Source organism: Aegilops tauschii, chromosome 3 (genome assembly GCF_002575655.3).
Source record: "Aegilops tauschii subsp. strangulata cultivar AL8/78 chromosome 3, Aet v6.0, whole genome shotgun sequence".
Lineage (NCBI taxonomy): Eukaryota > Viridiplantae > Streptophyta > Magnoliopsida > Poales > Poaceae > Aegilops > Aegilops tauschii.
Genome location: NC_053037.3, coordinates 429325654 through 429348551, shown reverse-complemented (window position 1 = coordinate 429348551; position 22898 = coordinate 429325654). Strand labels below are relative to the sequence as shown.

At 47.9% G+C, this 22898-nt stretch overlaps 3 protein-coding genes across 5 annotated transcripts; all 3 read left to right on the top strand.

Moving 5' to 3' along the window:
* Positions 1-333: 333 nt before the first annotated feature.
* LOC109740916 (uncharacterized) lies at positions 334-1753 on the top strand. The gene is made up of 2 exons (XM_020299977.4): positions 334-747; positions 838-1753. Exons 1-2 carry the CDS (start codon positions 459-461, stop codon positions 1557-1559), a joined length of 1011 nt encoding a protein of 336 aa, XP_020155566.1. The 5' UTR covers positions 334-458; the 3' UTR covers positions 1560-1753.
* A 12222-nt stretch (positions 1754-13975) lies between these two features.
* Positions 13976-18891, top strand: LOC109740890 (F-box protein At4g18380). Its single transcript, XM_020299944.4, has 2 exons — positions 13976-15498; positions 18463-18891. Exon 1 carries the CDS (start codon positions 14266-14268, stop codon positions 15469-15471), a length of 1206 nt encoding a protein of 401 aa, XP_020155533.1. The 5' UTR covers positions 13976-14265; the 3' UTR covers positions 15472-15498; positions 18463-18891.
* Positions 18892-19688: 797 nt separating this feature from the next.
* Positions 19689-22622, top strand: LOC109740912 (uncharacterized). Of its 3 annotated transcripts, none has more exons than XM_020299971.4 (4): positions 19689-20282; positions 20716-21564; positions 21651-21812; positions 21899-22622. In XM_020299971.4, the coding sequence occupies exons 1-4, from the start codon at positions 19755-19757 to the stop codon at positions 22322-22324; spliced, it is 1965 nt and encodes a 654-aa protein (XP_020155560.1). In that variant the 5' UTR covers positions 19689-19754; the 3' UTR covers positions 22325-22622. The 3 variants fall into 3 exon arrangements, with proteins under 3 accessions (XP_020155560.1, XP_020155563.1, XP_045090880.1); XM_045234945.2 differs by having other exon boundaries at positions 19740-20282; positions 20716-21447; XM_020299974.4 differs by lacking the exon at positions 21651-21812 and having other exon boundaries at positions 19739-20282; positions 20716-21447.
* Positions 22623-22898: the final 276 nt, after the last annotated feature.

Genomic DNA, 22898 nt, shown 5'->3' with positions numbered 1-22898 from the left:
GTTGAGCTGACCACCATGCATGCTAGCTGGATCCTTGGGTCCATGTGTAACTTTGGTCCAAATCTTTCCGGAGAAAGCAGCAGCGTAGCTCAGCTATCACGTTCTTGATATACATCCGGAAAGTAAGACTTTGCGCTGGTCAAAGCACGCGAAACAACGGAGTGCCATGCATATGCATGCATGCGCGCCCACGCTCCGAGCCGACGACCCTTGCTTGATTTCAGCAACAGCAAGCATGTATGGTCACAGCGTCACTTTGTCCTCCCCTACGCCACTTCGCTAGTAAGCCACTTCGCCTCCAATTAAGCTCCCTCGCTAAAGTTACCACGCCACTTCCATCTCTCCCATAAGAATCCCTCGCTAGGCGCCACACAAACGCACACCACAACCATCGAAAGCCGTACAAACACACACTTGATCGAAGAAGCTAGCACTTCACGAGCTCGATCGTCGCGGCAATGGCGCGGCGCGGCGGCATGGGTCAGCAGCTGGCGGTAGGCTGCTGCCTCCTGGTGGCGCTCGCGCTGGCGTGCGGCGTGGCCTCGGCGCAAACCTCGGAGACTGGTCAGCCCATCAAGCTCCCGCCCAAGGCCACGTTCCAGACCATCACCATCCCCAAGAACAGCAGCAAGCGCCTGTACGCAGTCACCTGCCCCGAGAGGCGCAGAACGCCGTGCGTCGTGTCCTGCCCAAGCCGCTGCCCCAACAAGTGCCTCGCCTACTGCAAGTACTGCATGTCATTCTGCGGTAAGCTAGCTGTTCCCGACGGCATTACGCCGGCCTCGTTGATCTTGAGAATGAGACGTCAGTTCAGACGCTAACGCGTTGCATGTATAGTGTGCGATCTCGTCCCGGGCACTTCGTGCGGAGACCCTCGCTTCACCGGCGGGGACGGCAACACCTTCTACTTCCACGGCAAGAAGGACCAGGACTTCTGCATCGTCTCCGACGAGGCCCTCCACATCAACGCCCACTTCATCGGTAACCACAACCCTGCCATAAGGCGCAGCTTCACGTGGATCCAGGCCATCGGCGTCAGCTTCGGCCAGCACCGCCTCTACGTCGGCGCTCGCAAGACCGCCGTCTGGGACGAGGAGGAGGACCACATCCACATCATGCTGGACGGCGAGGCCGTCGACGTGGAGACCGTCAAGAACACCCGGTGGGTCTCCAAGGCCCTTCCCGCCTTGTCCGTCACGCGCACCGACACGGTGAACGCCGTCATCGTGGAGCTCGACGGCGTGTTCAGCATCTCGGTCAACGCGGTGCCGATCACCGAGGAGGACTCCCAGATCCACAGCTACGGCAAGACCGGGAGCGACAGCCTCGTGCACCTTGACCTCGGCTTCAAGTTCCATTCCCTCACCAAGAGCGTCGACGGCGTGCTCGGCCAGACTTACCAGCCGGAGTATGTCAACAAGGTGGACATCAGCGCCAAGATGCCCATCATGGGCGGCGCGCCGAAATATCTCTCGTCCAGTCTTTTCTCCACGGATTGCGCCGTCTCCAAGTTCCGCAGCAACAACGTCGCCGGGCCTGTCGTCACCTTTGCCTCGTAAATCGTTCGCCCTTATGGACATGTAAGCACCCATTCATGCTACAATGGAATAATAAGTCAGTAATTGGGGTATATATGTACGTACACAAAAAGAAATAAGTTCGGAAAACATCGACCGGTGGTGTTTGAAATCTTTCAAACATTGTAGAAAAAAGCTGTATTTCAATTGAATTGTGGTCGAGCAATGTTTAAACATGACAGTTTGTGTAGTAACTTATATGATACGCGGGGGCGGGCCCAGCATAATTCATGGGTATTCAGATGAATTGGCAAAAACATTTCATGTAAGGGAATAGAGAGAAGATTGGCGGAATATGATGAATGTATTATTGAGCCTCGAGGACGAGTATATATTGAGTACAAAACTTGGAGGTACGACACCTCCTAAAGATAAGATGGAAACAATACCTATCTATTCCCAGGCAATCTCTACATGCTAAATACTCCCTCCGTTCCTAAATATAATTTTTTTTAGAAATTCTACTACAGACTACATACGGAGCAAAATGAGTGAATCTTCACTCTAAACATGTCAATATACAACTATATATAGTTTGTAGTGGAATCTTTAAAAAGACTTATATTTAAGAACGGAAGGAGTATATCTCTAACACATGCAACTTGGCACTTTTAATGTCGAATCTGGATTCACTAAGATAGAAATAAAGCATTGGGTCGAACTCTTCTTTGGTGTTAAGGTGGTAGCTGTGAATAGCCATCGACTACCTGAAAAAGTAGAAGAATAGGCCCCCTCGATCGATTCTCTGTGGGCCAGCCCATTTAAAAGTATTTGAGTTTGAGTGGAGTTCGGTCACTGGTTTGGGGAAGCACCTCTTTCTACCCCTCAAAAAAAGGGGGGAAGCAGCTCTCTAAAAAATGGTTTTGGGAAGCTTCCTCAACGGTTATGGTAAGCTTTTAAAAGCTTCCAACCAGTTTTTTGTTTCTTTTTATGATTGGGACAATTTTGTTTGGTAATATTTTATTTTACTTTTTTTATTTTTAAAATATGTGAACTTTTTAAACTTCAAACAGATTCTTCAAATTTGAGAATATTTAAAAAAAGATAAACACTTTTCCTTAAATTCCTGAACGTTTTCCCCTTTCAAATACGTGAACTTTCTTCACATCCACAATTTTTTAAAATCCATGAACTTTTTTCAAATTCATGATTTTCTTCCACATTCCATGAATTGTTTTCCAAATTTCATGAATTTTTTCTCAGTTTTTTTGAGAAATAAATAAATTAGTAAACCTTTTAGATTCACAAACTTCTTTATATAGTGTTTTTAATTTTTTTTGCATTTTTTTCAAAATTATGAATTTTTTCTAATGTGTGAAAAATATTGCATGCATTTTTTTCAAATTCATGATTATTTTTTCACATTTTTTTAAAATTTCGTGAACTTTTTTGAAAAGCCATTGGTCAACGTGGTCCCTGGTCAACTGTTAACAGCGGCGGGTCAACTAAAAACTGACCAAACCGAGAACCATGGAAATAAAAAACTAAGCGAACTAGGAACTTTACGGTGTCCCGACTAAGGGACCTCTCATCATAATGACCGGAACCTGGTGGGCTGGGTCAAGGACCTCCATGTCGGTTTCGTCTTGGGCCACTTCGGACGGCCCATGACGTTGCAAGGAAGATCGAGAAGGCTTGACGTATACTCCAAGACGCTGGATTTGGCTTCTCGTATGTAGCCAACTAGTATCTTGTAACCCTAGGACCCAGGTACATATATAAACTGAGGGGCTAAGCTAGTAAATGACACATTACAATCTTTTGGTTAATACGTATTCTGTACTACACCCCATCGCAATAAACACAAGCAGGGCGTAGGGTATTATCTCCTCGGAGAGCTTGAACCTAGGTAAAATAGTGTGTTCTTGTTACCATCGCTTTTAGACGCCTAGGTTAGATCCCCTACCTCGAGATCTGCAGATTTAGCTTCCGCCAGCTAGCGATCTAGTAATGGAGCCAGCACTCGCCATGTTTTATTGGGCCGGCCCATGAGTAGGAGGTGCGTGAGCGTCAGTTCTTAACTGGCACATAAGGCACCAATTAGGAGCTCTGCTCTCAATATGAAGCTACCGTGAGCGGGATGTACTAAAGTAATGCAACCCTATCGAACTCCTTGTGCAGGAGGTGTCAGTTTCATCACGAGAATCGGGTTTGAATTCCATCTTTGTCTCTCTCTGTCTTGAACCATTTGCATCAATCTGCCTCAAACCATGTATATCGATATATAAACTTCATTGAATAGTGAGAGCAATCTCATTCAGGCTAGCTAGTCTGAACACAAGAACATAAAATGGGTACTCACTAATTCATGAGAAGGCGAAGCTTTTCAGTAGTCTACAAAGAAAGGAAAGAGGATCACATTCTAGACAAAAAAGGAGTAGTCACAACGCGGTTGACCAAATTGTTGTCTATGCCAATTGTGCAACCGTGAACTAGAATATGTGGTGCACATGTTCTTCAAACATAGATCCACAAGGCGCGTTCGAGATGTGATTAAAGTTTGGCTCGAAATGATTGTTATTTACACTGAACTGGAACATTTTCCTTCTTCCCATGGATTGGTGGTGCTCGATGGCCAATATCAATGGCCAAAATGGCATCAGTAGCAAGAGGAATGGAATGACATCCCTCCTCTTCATATCACGCGAGATTTGGAATAAGCACAATGAGAGAGTGTGATATGTCTCTATAATTTTTGTTATGTTCATGCTATATTTATACCATTTTTACATACTTTTGGGGCAATTTATATCATTTTTAGTTGGACTACCTACTAATCCGATGACAAATGCTAGTTCATGTTTTCTATCATTTTTTTGGCTTTTTAGATGAACAATTTTCAAAGCCAGAAACATATGGAAAAACTTAAAAAAAATAGGACAAAAGACTCCACCATCCAGAAGATGGGTGCGAGGGGAGCCACTAGGTGGCCATGCACCCCCTCGGCGCGGTCAGGGGCGACACATGCACATACCACGTGTGATCTCCTTAGGCCGGTTTGACCTCTCCTTCGATCGCGAGAAATATCCCAAAATATCAAAATTTCCCTTAAAATTTCAACCCAATCAAAGTTATAGACCTGAGGTGATTTAAGAAACGGCGATCCTACACAAAAAATATCAAAAATAGAGAGAAGAGAGATCCAATCTCAGGGGGGGCTCTCACCCTCCGGGAGCCATGAGCACCAGAGACCAAAGCGGGAAACCTCTCCCCATCTAGGGGAGAGGCCAAGGAAGAAGAAGAAGGAGGGGTCCTCTCCCCTCTCTTCTGGTGGGGCCGGAGTGCCGCCATGTGAACCATGGTCTCCATCAACTCCACCGTCTTCATCAACATTTCCATCACCTTACTCCCTCTTTATATAATGGACCACTCTTTCGCAAACCTTTGTAATCCCCTACTTAAACATGGTATTTGATGTTATTAATTTTTTTTTGAAAAGGAGGTTAAAACCCCCGGCCAAGATGCTATTAATTATTATCCAATGATTTCTTGCATTCCGTTATGTCTGAGTAGATTCTTTTTGTCATATGGCATAAGTGGTGATCTACTATGGTTGTCCTTTGGTATCCACCATTTGCGCACATGTATGGATCACGCCTAAGGGTTTTGCATTATGTGATTAATTTGCTTAGGATAGGACGGCTGGAGTGACAGATATTACCGTGTCCTAAATTAAATTTATGAATTGTTACATATATGGAATGAAGGGGACCAATATATAATGCTCGGATTGGGTTTTACATTAATGAATCTTTAGTATTTTCTATGCTTGTTAAGCCTTTCAATCATAAGTATGTATGAGTTCAAGTATGGACAATATGTTAGTAAAGACCTCTTGCACATATAAAACGGAAATGATTATTATCGCCTAGTATTGTAACCAATGGCCTATGGACAATTCCGCACGTGCTACCACCACTACTCCACATGTTGGGGAACGTAGTAATTTCAAAAAAAATCCTACGCACACACGGGATCATGGTGATGCATAGCAACGAGAGGGGAGAGTGTTGTCTACATACCCTCGTAGACCATAAGCGGAAGTGTTTATCAACGCGGTTGATGTAGTCGTACACCTTCACGATCCGTCCCGATCAAGTACCGAACGTACGGCACCTCCGCGTTCAGCACACGTTCAGCTCGATGACGTCCTCGCCTTCTCGATCCAGCAAGAGGGGCGAAGTAGTAGATGAGTTCCCGGCAGCACGACGGCGTGGTGACGGTGTTGGTGAAGAAGAATCTCCGCAGGGCTTCACCCAAGCACTACAAAACTATGACATAGGATAAACTAGAGGGGACGGGGTAGCTGGCACACGGCTTGGTGTTTCTTGATGTGTCTTGGGTGCTAGCCCTACCCCTCTATTTATATGTTAAGCCTTGGGGTCGAAACTTGGAGTAAAAGCCTCCACAAAGTCGGTTTCACCCGAAAGGCAAGAGTCCTTCTCGGACTCCAAGGCCGGACGCCAGGGTTCCCGGCGTCTGGACCCAGACGCAAGGGACCCTGGCGTCTGGCCCCTGGACTCCGCAAAACTTCCTTTTGCGCTTTTCAAAAACCTCGTGGGCTTTCCCATTTGGCCCAGATAAAGTGTTCTCGTGCCCAAACATTTCGGGAAACATCCGGAACCCCTTCCGATGGATTCCGGAACCTTTCCGGAGATCAAACACTACTATCCACATATCAATCTTTACTTCCGGACCATTCCGGAGTTCCTCGTCATATCCGTGATCTCATCCAAAACTCCGAACAACATTCGGTCACCAACATACATAACTCATAGTACTATATCGTCAACGAACGTTAAGCGTGCGGACCCTACGGGTTCGAGAACTATGTAGACATGACCGAGACACCTCTCTGGTCAATAATCAATAGCGGGACCTGGATGCCCATATTGGCTCCTACATATTCTACGAAGATCTTTATCGGTCAGACCGCATAACAACATACGTTGTTCCCTTTGTCATCGGTATGTTACTTGCCAGAGATTCGATCGTCGGTATCTCAATACCTAGTTCAATCTCGTTACCGGCAAGTCTCTTTACTCGTTCTGTAATACATCATCCTGCAACTAACTCATTAGTTGCAATGCTTGCAAGGCTTATAGTGATGTGGATTACCAAGTGGGCCCAGAGATACCTCTCCGATAATCGAAGAGACAAATCCTAATCTCGAAATACGCCAACCCAACAAGTACCTTCGGAGACACCTATAGAGCATCTTTATAATCACCCAGTTACGTTGTGACATTTGGTAGCACACAAAGTGTTCCTCAGGTAAACGGGAGTTGCATAATCTCATAGTCATAGGAACATGTATAAGTCATGAAGAAAGCAATAGCAACATACTAAACGATCGAGTGCTAAGCTAACGGAATGGGTCAAGTCAATCACATCATTCTCCTAATGATGTGATCCCGTTAATCAAATGACAACTCATGTCAATGCCTAGGAAACATAACCATCTTTGATTAACGAGCTAGTCAAGTAGAGGCATACTAGTGACACTCTGTTTGTCTATGTATTCACACAAGTATTATGTTTCCGGTTAATACAATTCTAGCATGAATAATAAACATTTATCATGATATAAGGAAATAAATAATAACTTTATTATTGCCTCTAGGGCATATTTCCTTCAAGGAGGCCCAGCGCGTGGACCCGGCCGCCGCCCTTCAGGAGGCGACGGAGAGGAACGCGCAGAAGGCGCAGGAGGAGCGGGAGGCCGCAGCGCGAACGGAGGCTGATGCCCGAGCCGCAGCGTCAGCCCAGATGGAGGCCCAAGCCGCAGCGACGTTGTAGGCGGAGGCAGCGACCAAGGGGCTGGCAGAGACCGACGCCAAGGCTGCGGAGGAGCCGGCCGGTAGTGGGATCTCGGAGGCTGCCAATCTGGAGCAGCCATAGCCGCCGGTGGTGGAGGCCCAGGCAGCGACTGGAGCAGCCAGAGCTGACCAGGCGGCGCCAGAGTAGCCAGAGCTGACCAGGCGGCGCCGGAGCAGGTGGTTACCGACTCCGTAGTCCCGGAGGCCGAGGTTACCAAGTGCGCGCCGGGTGCTGGCGAACGGAGCGACAGCCGCCCCAAAGGGTCGGAGACGCTACTGGCCGGTGCTGGGATGGCGACGAGCCAGGTCATGACAGCGCGCTCCCCATTGCACCTGTGCTAGGCGCGAGCGGCCTCTGGCCGAGGCCGGTGGAGACCGGGGCCGCGAGCCTCCAGGGGGCTGACGCCGAAGCCACGAGCTCCGCCTCGCCTGGCTGGCCGTCAGGAGCCAGCACAGCCGTCCTGAACCTCGCAGTGCAGGACGTCCTGGACAAGTTTGCCACCCACAGTGCCACCCTCCTGAAGGCGAGGAGCAAGATGGCAGCGATGCAGACGTCTGTCCGGGTACGCTCTTGACTTTGCTTCTTCATTTTTGCAATCTTCAGTGGGGGCGCGCTAGCGCACCCACTGGGTGTAGCCCCCGATAACGGTGTCCTAGACTAGGGGGTACTATCCACGTCGTCTCCCGACCAGCTGGATCGGGCCAAAGACCCCCATGGCGGTTCACTATTGGGCCAGCTCAGACAGCCCATGCCGTATAGAAGGAGGATTCTACAAGACTTGGCGCCCAACACAAGGACTCCTCTAAACCCTAGGCCTACGGTGTATATATAAACCGAGGCCAGGCTAGTCAATAGACAATATCATATCCATTACTACAATCTCGTGGTAGATACATATACTCTATACTACACCCATATGAATACAATCAAAAGCAGCATGTAGGGTATTATCTCATCAAGAGAGCCCGAAGCTGGGTAAAACCCCGTGTCCATGTTACCATCGCCCCCAGACGCCTAGCTTAGGACCCCTACTACGAGATACGCCGGATATTGAACCGACATTGGTGCTTTCATTGAGAGCCTGCTGGCGGTCGCCACGGGGCGATGGGAATTCGGATCATCTTCGGCGCGATCTACGCATCGGAGCCGAGCTTTATGGTCGATGTCGGCATCTTTTGTCGCCGGCTCGACTGTCCACCTTGGCTTAACCAAGGACTGTGCCCTACCTCCGATCATCATGTTCGGACGAGGGCCTTCATCAACATCAACTCCGATCTCTATCATGATCATGGAAGAATCATCCATGGAGCTCGGGGGCTCAACGTCAACATTGCCCTCGGGCGACCGTGCTGTTTTTTCCGAACAGCAAACTTGTATCCGCTGCGACCACCTCCTCGAGCATCACTTTGACGATTCCTTCGGTGGAATTGTGCGAAATTAAGTGTAAAACAACCATGCCAAATTTTGTCGAGTTCCGATGGAGGAATCTCTGGCAATCTACGATATACCAGAGCCCTGTCAAATCTGGACGAGTTTAGGGCGTGGTCTCCAGAGCCCAGCTCGGAGGTCCTTTAAAAGATCCAACCGTTCATCTGCTGAGGAATTCTCATATCTACTACCCCTCCAAATTTTAGCTTGATCCGACGGTTCAAACTCCGGGAACCTTCCGATGAGTGGACCAATTTTTGGATCTGTTTTCTACGCGAATACGAATCTGGCCCGAGTTCATGTTTCTTCATGAACGGAATATTGGACAACCCTTTTGAAGTAATTTTTTTCTAGGGTATTGTGCGTTGTTTTTAAACACGTAGCCATAAAATTTTAAGCCTCCTCCGAGGTAATCTTCACCATCACGCTGGTGTCAAACCAGTCCGGCAATATTGCTCCACGGCTGCCGACTTGCGCTAGACACGTCGCCGCTTTGTTGAGCCGAGCTCAACTTTTTCGATCATTATCTCGGCAAGCCGAACAAGAGTTCGGCATCAGGAAGGATAAATCATCACCAACATCGCTGCCCCACGGATTACACGGAGCGGGCAAACCGGCATCGCCGCATGGTCACTTCATCAAGCCGGCATTGACCGCGTCACAAGTCATGACCTGCGTCAGCATGGCCGCACTGTTGCTTCTTCAAGCCGGTGTCCATCACGCCGACCTGCTTCAACACCTCGGCTGACATGGTAGCTGCAACGTCTCCTCACCGACCTGCTCCGTCACCTCGGCTGGACCGGGGACTTGGCTGTTTCTTCATCAACATACTCCGGTGACTTCGGCGTCACCAGCCGACCAGCTTCGTCACGTTAGCTGGACCGAGGGCTTTGTCTCGGCAAGCCAATCTTCGCCAGCATCGCCATGCCGTCGCTTTATCGCCCATCAGGCAATGGGTGTGCGGATCGAGTCCCAATTTTGGGAGTCACCTTTCTTCGGATTGCTACAACAAATAAACCAGGTGCTATGTATCCTAATAATTTTTGCTTGTTTGGGTTTATTTTTCCCAAGAAATTATTACTCTGGTTTGTTCCATCATTTGTACGCAGGTCTATCAAATGGTGGCCGCATTAACGATTGTCACATGGTGGTTCGGTAATGGACTTCGACTACGTCACGTGGTCTCTTCGGCAAGCCGACGCCGTCGTCCCAATCGGCGTAAATCGGCTCGCGTGATCACCTTGTTGGTCGTGTTGCCATACCGACGTGTTCGGTTGCCTCGGGGACTTTGGCATCGTTGAGAGAGCTCTACCTCATCGAGTGTTCGGCACACAGGCCATATGTCTTTTATTACTCACTTTGCATAAATTATTAATTATGCAACATTTTTTTAAATTTATTATTATTCCTATTATCTCCGGCTTGCACTATTTTCTGTGCACAGATAAAGGATCCGGATCGGGCAGCGCTGTCACCTCTGCGTACCGACGTACCACGTCACCTCGGCTAGACCAAGGGCTCCGTCATCACTTCATTCACCCACGGCGGGAACTTCAGCGTCACACTGCGGGCTTGCATTGGCCGTGCTATGTCGCCACTTCGGAGTGCCGAACTCTTCGCTCCGCCACCTCGGGACCGGCTTGGGGGCTGGGACCTTGTCCCACCGTATGCTCGGGCCGTGCATCGACACCGAGCACATTAACCAGCTAAGTCGCTTTTATGCTCAGAATTTTCAATTTTAAATTTTGTTCGGTTCGACCAAGCATTATACTTTTTTGGCAAATTTTAAATTTATCATGATATAAGGAAATAAATAATAAGTTTATTATTGCCTCTAGGGCATATTTCCTTCACCACACTCGCTATATTTTACTTTCTTGTTCATTTATTTTGTAGCAACTAACTTTTATTTACGAGTTATTTACTTTCTTGCAAACTATCCTTTTATAAACGCAAAGTAGTTTTATTTTGTGTTTCTAAGTAAAGCAAACGTTTGATATACGTAGGGTTGTATCAGTGGTTGAATGCATCTTAAAGAATATAAATCCAACATTTAGTTCTTCGTTGTGTTTGACACTCTTTCTTATAAAAAAAAGGCTACAATTGATCCCCTACACTTGTGGTTTATCAGAGTATTTAGAAAATATCTCATTTATGCCATGTGTTGTTGTTTGTAAGATTAAAGAGGAGGTTCGATTATGAGCGATAGCGGGCACTATGTGTTTGAGTTATTTGATGTCGTGAGTGTAGATCATGTATGAGCCCGTGCACTTTATTTCTTTGTAAAACTCTCCTTAATTAATGTGATGGGGGCAAAGCTTTTGTCTCTATTTCCGAAAAAAGACGATTGAATAACTGCTCACGTGGTAGGGGTGCAAACGGCGTCCTCACTCATCCAACAAAATGTTAGATTTTCTGGACCTCGGCTCACTAATCTTGTATCTCAACCAGTTACAATTTAGAAATCTCAACCAGTTTAATACCATAATCTGCTACTGGAGTAAAAAAAAATGCCAATATAAAAGGTGGGTTGTTCTACTACTGCTTGTAGTATGAGAAAAAGAGAGCAATAATGCATCTGTTCACTCACTTCACTTCACGCCACGCCATGCAACACGCGTCGTGTTTATGAATCGAGTTCGAGTTTGGATTAATGTTATGCGCCTTGCTGGAAGACCTAAATTTTTGCTCCACGGTGCACTGCCTTGTTCTGGTAAAGTGTCAATACTCGAGCTCGTTGTGGACACACTTTCTACCCTTAGAGTTCTTCCACCATGTGGCAGTTATATCTCTTCATTCTCCCACCGCGTCCTCTCTATGTAGAGGAGAGAGGCTACGTAGAATGAAAAACACACAATAGACCGCACTAAACACACACGTTTCGACTTCTTCTGTGCTGAGTTGCTTCTTCGATCACTCCATCCCGACAATTGGGTGCACAATCGTCCGTGTTAGAAGGGAGAGAGGGGGATTGTTGCGGAATATGATGGATGTATTATTGAGCCTCGAGGGCGAGTATATATTGAGTACAAGACTTGGAGGGCAAGACGCCTGTCCTAGAGATAAGGTAGGAATCCTAAACTACCAAATACATGTAAGCCAAATATGTCTCTAACATCCCCCACAGTCGTAGCGGTAGCGTTGCGAACAACATGAGCGTCGCGGACAGTCAGACTGGAGAGAATAGCAGCCGACGGGCTGACATCCCCCCGCAGTCGTAGCGGGAGCGTCATGGACGGTGTCGCGTCGTGGACGCGTTGACTGTAGAGGAAGCCGACGAGTTGCTCAAGCGGATGATAGCCCTTTGTGCCGATGTCGAAGTAGCCGAGAGCATAGGGTGGTGTAGCTGTGGTCAAGGTAGCCGTGCGAAGAACACCGTGGTCGATGTCGAGTCGGGTTAGCCGGTGTCGAGGGAGTCGCCGTGGAGCCGCGGGCGCAAGGAGGCGCCGAGTTAGTCATGGGCGCAGTGGTGACGAGGTAGTGGTGCGCCGGAAGGATGATGGTGTTGACGAGGCGTCCCACCGGGTGTGCCAAAACCGGGGACACGTCGTAGACGAAGGCACGCGTCGATGTTGCCAGCACCGGGCATGCGAAGACGGACGAAGACGAAGTTGACGAAGCACCATGTTAGAAGGGAGAGAGAGGGATTGTTGCGAAATATGATGGATGTATTATTGAGCCTCGAGGGCGAGTATATTGAGTACAAGACTTGAAGGGCAAGACGCCTCTCCTAGAGATAAGGTAGGAATCCTAAACTACCAAATACATGTAACCCAAATATATCTCTAACAGTCCGGGAGAGCAGCCCTCCGAAATGCGTCCCTTGAGAACCTGCACCGAAGGAGGGGTGATAAGGTTTTGGGAGCGTTTCAACGTGATTGCTCGCTCAACTTTGACTACATCATCGATGTTCGTCCGCATGCTTCGATTACTTCCTCTACAACGGGCGACCCACCTTGTCTTCACCATCATGACCAAAGATGTTGTTGCACCGGAGTTTCTGATGCCCTCATGTGCCTTGAATATTTCTGTGTTGACACGTGTCCTTGGTCCATATGTGTTAATATGTATGTGCTTAGATGTTTCTAATTGTCGTGATTTGTCATGTCAGTACTTATGATGATGCTATTTCTGACTGTCTAAATTCCGAACACAAAACTCATCAATAAGTTTGTAATTAGCTCATCTTAGCTGTAAAATTAACATACTGCTTGCATCCCTAAACTCTTACCCTAATACCTAATCGTACTTCTTCAAATAAAAACGAAAAAGGAAAGGAATAGCTGCTCGTGGGGATTCCTAACATGCGTGCTGTTGGGTCGCCGTGGCGTTGCGTCACACGAGTGCACAACACCCTAACACCATGGATGCAAGCCGTGTATCCATTCCACGAAGAAAGCTGAAACACACTCAAGCCCAAACTACCGCACTTGATTAGCGTATGGAATAAAATCCACTCCGCTTGACGCCGAAGCTTCCATCGATCTCCCCGTACCACCGACCAGCCACGCTAGCTAGCGGCCCAGGCCACGTTGCCCGCCCTGCCGTGCAGCGGGGACGACGATCGGGGCCGAAGCGGCGGCGTCAGTTCCGCGGCCAGATTCCTCGCGTGCCCGCTGCTGCAGCCTGGCTCCCGCCACTCGCACAGCGCATCTTGTCAGTAAGCTCCTCGATCCATATATCGAGCTGTTTCCTCTGACAATGCCTCCGCTTCTTCGCTTTGTTTAATCGTCATTATCAGCGCAGGTCACCGCTGAGATCCCGTTCCCATCGATCGCCCCAAAACACCTGAGAGGCTGAGAATGAGTTAGGAAGCCATTTACGTCCGCACGTACGGTCGATCTGATCCGTCCGTTTCTCCAGGATCGGACGGCTCCGGAGGCCCCTGCGACGGGCCATCGGTCCCGGTCTCCGTCAGCCGGCCGCGGGGTTGTTCCTTGCACGGCACCGCGGGCGGCGCGGCGCGAGGTCAACAACCATGGAAACGTCATGATCCCATCCCCCATTGGCATTGGGTCGCCGTCGGAATTTTGGTGCGAGAGCGACGGGTTGAGCCACCGTCTATCTATCTGCAAGGTCAGTCAGGCGTCGCTCCCCTTCCCCCGAGCGAGTCCAAACGCCCGCACCACAAAGACACCACGGTGGGGTGGTGGGGTGATCCACACATTAGCATTACCTCCGCGATCAGCGGTCGAGCCCGACACGTGACGCGTCGTCGCCCGCACCCACCACCCAAGGGCCAAGGAGAGGGGGGTACCCATTACCCAACCCAAAACCAAGACCAAGCGCCCGACCTCGCCTCACGCGCAGCCGCCGTGCCGTGCCCCGTGCCGACTACTCGCTCGCTCGCTTCCACCAGAAATCCCCCAACCCGCGGCTGACTCACTCCCGTCTCTCCCCGGATCCCGATCTGCGCTGCCGGCTGGCTTGGCTGGGGCGGATGGAGGAAGGGCGCGAGGGATGGCCGTGCGCGGCGGCCGCGGCGGGGGAGGCGGTGGCGGAGGAGGGGGAGGAGGACCAGTTCGACCGCCTGCCCGACGCGGTGCTCCTGGACGTCTTCAACCGCATCGGCGACGTCAAGGCGCTGGGCCGCTGCGCGCTCGTCTCGCGCCGCTTCCACGGCCTCGTCCCGCTCGTTGACTCCGTCTTCGTCCGCGTCGACTGCGTCATTCCCGACGAGCCGGCCCCCGCCTCGGCCGGCTCCCCGCAGGCCGCCGCGCCGTCGCGGGGCCGGGGCGCGCTCGCCCACATCGCGCGCCTCGTGCTCGGCGGCATCGTCAGGCCCATCCAGGCGCTCGGCCAGATCCTCTCCCCCACCCTGGCCATCGTCTCCCGCCGCTCCGTGGCCCCGCCGCCCGCCTCGCCGCCTCCGCCCGCCGGGGACATCTCCCACCACTCGCCCTCCGAGGTCCTCCGCTCCTTCAAGGAGCTTCGCAGCCTCCGCATCGAGCTGCCCACCGGCGAGCTCGGCATTGACGACGGCGTGCTCCTCAAGTGGAAGGCCGACTTTGGCTCCACCCTCGGCAGCTGCGTTATCCTCGGCGCGTCCTCTGTGTCGTCCAAGCCGCTGCTGCCAACAATGTCGTCCCCTGATGCCGCGGACAGCGAGGCTGCATCTCTCGATGACAACAGGGAGCCTGAAGAATTGGCGAGCATCCCTGAGTCGCTTCATACTAATGGGGGCCTTAAGCTCCGCGTCGTCTGGACCATCAGCTCGCTGATTGCTGCATCGGCTCGGCATTACTTGCTGCAGCCAATCATCGCCGATCATGAAATGCTTGATAGCTTGAACCTAACGGATGCTGACGGGCAGGGTGTGCTCACTATGGACAAGAAGCAGTTACAGGAGCTGCGAGTGCGGCCTGTGTCGGTTTCTGGCAACTCACACCGCACGCTCATGCCAGCGCTTATTATGAGACTTTGGTATGCTCCACATATTGAACTTCCCGGGGGAGTACTGCTGAAGGGCGCCACGCTGGTGGCGATCAGACCAAGTGACGATGTGCTGAGGGAGGGGGGAGGGGTTGAGGCTGCTGGTCCGGCAGGAGCTAGCTGGATCTCAGATGCCTTTGAGGAGCCATATCGAACAGCGGCAAAGGTGCTTTTCAAGCGGCGGACATACAGCCTTGAAATGAACTCGTTCTGAGCTTCACAGAGTTTAACTTTCTAGGAGGTAATTTATCACTTCACATGATTATTGCACATCATTACTGCCAGACTATTTAGATCAGCGCTGATGTCCTGTAGCATTGCAGTATCTGGAAGGAATCAATGCAGTTTCCTTAAGTGGAACTACCTTTTTTTTCTTGCCAAAATCGAAGTGCATAGAGTGAAACCTAGATTCGCGCATATTTTATCATTATCTCTAAAGTTCGCCACCTATGTCCGGAAGCGTATATGCTGTTCTGGATTTATTCAATAATAAAGGATTGGGGTGTATGTTAGCAATATTATTGATTTTTGACTCATTGACATTCTTCTCGTTCGTGAGAGTTATGAAACACGTGGCAAGGTTTTCCATGCCTCTCCAGTTCTAATGGGTCCCAATTCTGAAGGCTTGGCAGTGAGTTATTGAATCTAACACCGGCAAATTTTGTATCATTCTTATTGTTATTAATATTACTAATGCCCAACTTGTAGTTTTGTACTAAGTATTACAACTGGCACCAATGTTTTGCTTCTCCACAGTTTGGAAGGTTCTAAGAGCCTGATTGACATAACCATAACTATGGGTATTATGCAAACATAGCTTGCTTTATGGTGAGCATAACTTGAAATGCTTAGTTTGTTCTCCTTAATCAACAGAGAGTAATGGTAATGGGCACAGGTCACAGACGAATGGTTTGGGTGATCAGGGTTTCCGGGTGCATTTGTTTTGCATACGTATTTTGGTTAGTGTACTGACAGGAAAGGATTTAATGTTTATATAATATTTATTTTTACTGCCATTCTGTTGGTTTGCTGGACCATGCACTGATATGGCTCATGTGCCACTTTTGGCATGGTAAAGGCACAATATATGAGTTCTTTTCGAAGTCCAGGGTTGTTGAATTGGTCTTACCACAGCTATTCGTATGTCTGTTTTAGTTCCTTTCTGTTCCTGCTGGCATGTTTGCTGTGATGCAATTTCTCGAGTATTAGGCAGGTGGTTACTGGGAATTAATAATCTTTTATGGTTTTTGGAGGTCGTGTTATGATTAGATAGGACAGATAATAATGCTCGCGCGGTCTTGTCATCTTTACGGGACTTTTGGTTCCCAGCCGATGTTTGCCACTCCTAACTTTAGGCACACCGCGCACTACATATATAGGTCCATGTTTGGTTTGCACTGCAACTGTGTAAAGATGGCAATCGGATGAGGCTTCGTCGGGGCGACGTTCACCAGACCCGTGCGTGAACCCATCATCAGGTCCAGCGCCTATGCACGGCCCTATCCATGTATTTTTTAATGGCACCCATGTCGCAACCCGACTGGTCACCCAAACTGATTGGGCACCCACCGTTTTTTTAGTAGTTTTCTTAATTTTTACTTCATGCCCAATACTTGGTGCCATGCACTTCTGAACAGATGATTGTTGGTTCTTCTTCTAGTCTCATATAGTAATATATCTGCAGAACTCCACCTCTCGTGTGCTCGATTAGGCGAGGTGGTACTAAAGCAGCTGACCAGCTGCATATTTTGCTTGCCGTTGTGCATGCAAAACACATGCACACGCTAGCTTTGGAGGCCCAACTGGCCAACGTGTTTCTCAGTTGAAGCTACTTGGGTAGCATTTAGTTCATTTATGGGTTTATCTCTTTCGAGCAACCCAACTGGCCAACGTGTTGCTCCGTTGAAGCTACTTAGGTAGCATTTAGTTCATTTATGGGTTGATTTCTTTCAAGCAATAATCAAAGCAAGATAGATGCATTTTACCCTAAAACAAATCTTCACCAAAATGTCCACATGTCATTTAAAATTAAAATAAAAATATTTAAGCACTAGTATTAATCGGGTGACCCATGGGTAACCCACGGGCACATACTCGTAGTCCTGCCCTACCCACTACTAATCGGGTTACCCATGGATACAACCCATGGGGAAAGAGCACAGCGCATACCCTACCCATTCGGGTCGGTTGCCCACAGGCGGCCATAACCATGGGCCCAATTGCCATCTTTACGACTGTGGCTTGCTGCACTTAAATACTCCTATGGCCCATGTCATAGGTTCAACATTTTGCCAAGCATTTCCACACTTCTTGCTAACTTTTTGGTTAGCCACACTTCATAGCAAGTCATGCTAGTGGTGTATGTTTGCTAGAATTTTAGGACCATTCAGTATAGTGGCCCCTGTGCGAGTCTGTCCATTTATGGCTAGAATGGAGAATGACTACTTAAATGATGAACCCTCTTGCATGTTACGGGTCTACAATGGAGAACAATCGACAATTTATGCTTAATTTTAGTACCCAGAATTGTGTTTACTTCATAAATATGCAGAGAAAGCGTATGGCGGTTTGATGCAAGACTCTTAAGGAGAGTATTATAGAAGTTTGTGGTATAGCCTAGTCTGTAAAGGAGAATTCTCTAGAATTTTTTTTTATATGCCTTACACTCTGAACTTGAAGGATACATTTTGACTCATTGAATGCTTATTGGATGGCACAAAGGATTTGAAATGATGTGGCGCTTTCTTAGCACTTCTTTTGCACTCAACTGTAAAAGAAAATGAAGATTTGACTTTTAGAAGGGACTAACAATGCTTTTCCCCAGTCATACTTCTTTTTTGTAACTCGTTATTTATGTCATACTCCCTCCGTCCCAAAATTCTTGTCTTAGATTTGTCTAGATACGAATGTATCTAGTACTAAAACATGACTTGATACATCCGTATTTAGACAAATCTAAGACAAGAATTTTGGGAGTGAGGGAGTACGTAGTTTCTTTACTATTGAAATCAACCATTGCATATTTACAATTAATAGCACTGATATCCGTTGCATTTCTTACGTATATGTTCTTTTACCAGACTATGAAGCATCAGAGACAATTCTTAAAAACGTGCCTCTGTCTGTTGCATTTTTCCATTTTTATTATTTATTATAGCTGATCCATTGAAATGTTTCACTGATATCATTTTCACTCTACTTGCAGGATGATGGGATGCCCTTCAGGCGTATCAGCGTATGTAGTAGTGGTGGACCTGACGCATATGCAGATTATACACACCCTGTTTGTGCTGGGCTTTTCAGCTGTGTGGAATGGAATGTCTCTTCTACAGCAAAAGTACCCTGAAGTGAAGCCTCTAGATGCTTAGGTTGGTTGGCCATTGTTGACTATCCGCCTATTGGACATATTCGATCGAGTAGCATCCCTTTTTCACTGTTACTCTGCTAGTTCTATACCAAATTATAGGCTGAAACATTCTGTCATTTCCAGACACATTTTAGCTGTGCTGTGGCATATGTCACTGAAACGGTTGAACCTTTGTGTGTATCAGACTAGTATAATGTTTCTAGATTGAACTTTTACTACAGAACAGATGCATAATTATCTATGTCTATACCATAATCATTCGATCAACCGAGACATACCGACCGGATTTTTTAATCGACGAGGAAATAAGTAGGGATTTTTTTCTTCCAAATAGTTTCACTCCACTTTGATGTTTAAGTTCTGTTGTACTCCTTTGTTTCATTTACAGCATGCATTGTCGCTTGCATTATTGCATATGTATGAATACTTTGTGTGTGATACATTACCCCTCCTCCCAGTTGAAGCATGAAAGTTCCGCTTCTGTTCAAAACTGAGTGGCTGAATGTTTCTTTGCCAGAATTTAAAACCTGTGGTCATTGGTGAGTAATTCATCTGCATGAGGCCATTTGTGCCTCAAAAGGTTCGACAGCTTCAGGTCGTGTGTCAAATTGTAGGTGATTACGTGACAGAATATACACCTGCGGCACGGTAACTGTTGAATAACCTCATGATTTTGCATCTCTCGAATAATAAGATATTATATCCACGGTAACCGTCCAATAAACATCATGACGGCACAGTTTAGGAAAAAAGGCGAAAGGCATGCAGGCAGTTGCATTTCGAATTGACTCGACGAGATAGCACTCGCTGTTCCATGGACCTAGTTGTAATTTGTTTTACCTCTAGTGTGCTATGTACTGAAATGATTGATGAATAGATTGAAAATTTCTCTTGCAAAAATAAAATAAAATCACTCACTGGTGCTAGCCTGCAAATCCAAACAAGAATGAGATTTTTGTTTTCTTTGACACAAAACACTTTTTTTTCGAGACAGATTGAGACAAAACACTTGGCCACTTAGTCTGGGCTTAAAAAGTTACGAAGCCCAGGCCCAGGATTAGGACGGTCCAGCACCGGATCGACCACATCACGTCCACATTCTCACCTAAAAAACATGTCCACATCTGGATATGGCCCATCACCACGACAAACTCCCGAGTCTTAGGGCGCCACCGGCGGCGAGGATGCCAGCGGCAGACGCAGAGCTTCCTGCTGCCGCATCTCCTCCAGCACTCCCGCAGACCGCCCCTCCTCGGACGGCGACGAGCACACCGGAGCACCCAGACCTCCAGCCCCGGCCGTCTCTGGGAGCGCCTCCATCACCCAAGGTGAAAGCCGGCGGGGAAAACCGTGATCCCTGGCCGCCGGGGGCAAAAGCCTCCTTCTCCGGTGAGGTGGAGAGGGGCCTGGGCTCTGTCGGAGCGGAGCCCTCCCGTCTCGCTTCGCCGAAGAGCACGCCCCCCGCGCCGCCCTTGTCGCCTTCTGAATCGCCGGAGGCGGATCGTACAGTTACTGTTTCGCCCATCAGCAGATCGACTTCAAGCCCGACAGGGATGTGGCCGGAGCTCAGCCCAGATAAGCAGGACTCGCTCTGCCAACAAGATGATCATTCACAGGGTGGTGATACGTCGACATGGTCATGGCCCAATCTACCTGAGGTACGGGATAAAATGTACTTTTACAGATCTTTCTGAAAGATGTGGTTAATCCTTCTATAGTAGTTGGCTACTCTAGGTTTTGTTCAAAGAATAGGTTATGGAATTGGTCGAAAAAAAAGAATAGGTTATGGGGAAAAATCCAACAATATTGATTTCTTAGTGATATACTAGTTGATCATACAAATTGCTACGAAGTGTGAAAGCCACCTACATTACTCTTACATAGAAAAGGAACCTTGGCACGAGCTGAACTTATCTACCACAATTACATTACAATGCACTTACAATGCACTTACCTTCCTCCATGTGCAGCACATTTTGTACAAGTGCGAGCAGATCACTTGGGATTTAAAATTTCTCTGTATGATCCCACTATTATTTGTTAAAAAATGCACAATCCCAGTGATCAACTATTTTTTCCATGCTTGTGCAGGATATCTGGTGCCTTATACATTCCCTAATGCCATTGCGTGATTCTGCCCGTTCTGCCTGTGTATCTCGCACATTTCTATGTTCCTGGAGATGCCACCCCAAGCTTATATTCAGTGAGGAAACACTAGGCTTGAAACAGAAGGAAGGCCAAAATATCGATATAGCAAGGGGTTTCACTAGCAGAGTTGATCATATTCTGAAAAATCACTCAGACACCGGTGTGAAGATACTCAAGTTTGTAATCCGTGATCATTACAATGTCGACACTTGTCATCTAAATAGTTGGCTCCAGAAAGCTGTCACACCAGGGATTGAAGAAGTCACACTTTTGCTGCCTACGAAACATAGGAAAATGTATGAATTCCCGTGTTCAGCTCTACTTGATGGGCGTGGAAACTCAATCTGGTATCTTTACCTCACCAATTGTGCCTTCCGCCCCCCGGTTGGATTTGATTGCTTGAGAAGCCTGGCAAAGCTGCATCTGTATGGAGTTTGTATCACGGGGGATGAGTTGGGGCATCTTATTTCCAATTGTTTTGCTTTGGAGGAGTTAGAAGTCAGCTGTTGCATGAAGCTAATCTGCCTGGAGATACCATTCTGGCTGGAGCGGCTTAGTTGCTTGACTGTGTCTCAGTGCGACAAGCTGAGAGTGATAAAGAGCACAGCTCCGCACCTCTCCATTTTTGACTTCTTTGGTGAACCAGTACAACTCGTGCTTGGAGAATCATCAAAGGTAAAAGACTTAAGGGTGGGGTATTCATTTGCGCCCAATGCTGTGAGTTATGCTATCACTAAGCTACCTTTCATCGCACCACATCTTGAGACTCTTACTGTATACTCGTTTTGTGAGGTATACTCTGAAGCTTCACATCATTAGATTCCAGTGTTTATGACTCGTAGGAAGGAATATGATTAATTCGAGATATCTTTGTGCAGAGGGTTAGTACCCCAATGGTAGCTGACAAATTCATCCACATAAAGCACTTGAATATCTACTTTGGTGAGGATGGTGAGGGGGCTGTTACCCCTGCCTATGATTATTTATCCTTGGCTTCATTTCTGGATGCTTGTCCTGTCTTGGAGAGTTTCATCTTAAGTGTGAGTTAACTGTTCACGCTGCAAAGGTGTCTAGTATCTGCCGTGGAGACATTTAATTTGACTGGCATTTATTCGATGCTATGCAGGTAGATCAGAGTGACATGCGGCATGATTCGGTTTTTGAGGATCCCTCCTCACATCTGAGGCAGATTCCTGAACACAGGCGGCATGAGAGGCTCAAGAAGGTGCAAATCGATGGCTTTTGCTCCGCAAAGAGCATAGTTGAGCTAACATGTCATATCCTCAAGAATGCAACGTCACTTGAAAGCCTCACACTGGACTGCATATTTGGTGCGGATGCAGTTGGTGAGTCTGTTAGGTGTTCTGCCCCAGAATCCGGTAAATGCATGCCCACAAGCCGGCGTATTATCTTGGAAGCACATAAAGCACTCGGTGCCGTCAAGAGATACATCGTGGAGAAAGTTCCCTCTTCAGTCAAGTTACATATTGGGGGGCCTTGTACCCGGTGCCATGTTATGGATGTGATGTTGCCGCAGGTATCCAATATGTAGATTTGCGACGTTGCAGATGTTGTCCTTCGTCTTCATTGTTCGTTGTTGTTCTCTGCTGTGTTGGTACATAGCTGTTCACTGTGTAGGTCCTGTCATACCACACATGTGCTTTCATTTCTTGTCAAGTTACCAGTTTTTCTATGCGTGTGCACCTTATTGGCGTCACTAGAACACCTGCAGGTTGATTGTTACTTCACCTGGATTAGAGCTAAGACTAGTTATACAAATACATTGATCTTGTGTTGTATCCTGTATTCCTGTTTCTTCAATTAAATCGTTGGTAGCCTATCTTTATCAACGCAAATGGTGACGATGACTATCACGGATTTGGCTCTCGTTGCTTGGAGGAGGCTATACCGGCTCCCCATCTGTTCCAGTTCCATCCTGTTGGAACGGCTCAATTGCAAATTTTCAGCTCACTGGCATATATACAAGTCCCTTTGGACACCGGACAGGCACCAAGCAACTGCTGTGATTTGGTCTAGGCGAGTATTGTCAGATATCATGTAGGGTGTGGAAAAGGCCACAAGTATGGTGGTTTTTGTTGTTCCCGCGAAGCGAAGCGAAGATCAAT

Coding starts and splice junctions, on each gene's coding strand:
- LOC109740916 (XM_020299977.4), top strand. CDS start 459: ATGGCGCGGCGCGGCGGCATGGGTCAGCAGCTGGCGGTAGGCTGCTGC. Junction 748..837: donor GTACTGCATGTCATTCTGCG/GTAAGCTAGCTG, acceptor TTGCATGTATAG/TGTGCGATCTCGTCCCGGGC.
- LOC109740890 (XM_020299944.4), top strand. CDS start 14,266: ATGGAGGAAGGGCGCGAGGGATGGCCGTGCGCGGCGGCCGCGGCGGGG.
- LOC109740912 (XM_020299971.4), top strand. CDS start 19,755: ATGGCCCATCACCACGACAAACTCCCGAGTCTTAGGGCGCCACCGGCG. Junction 20,283..20,715: donor CATGGCCCAATCTACCTGAG/GTACGGGATAAA, acceptor ATGCTTGTGCAG/GATATCTGGTGCCTTATACA. Junction 21,813..21,898: donor TGGAGAGTTTCATCTTAAGT/GTGAGTTAACTG, acceptor GATGCTATGCAG/GTAGATCAGAGTGACATGCG.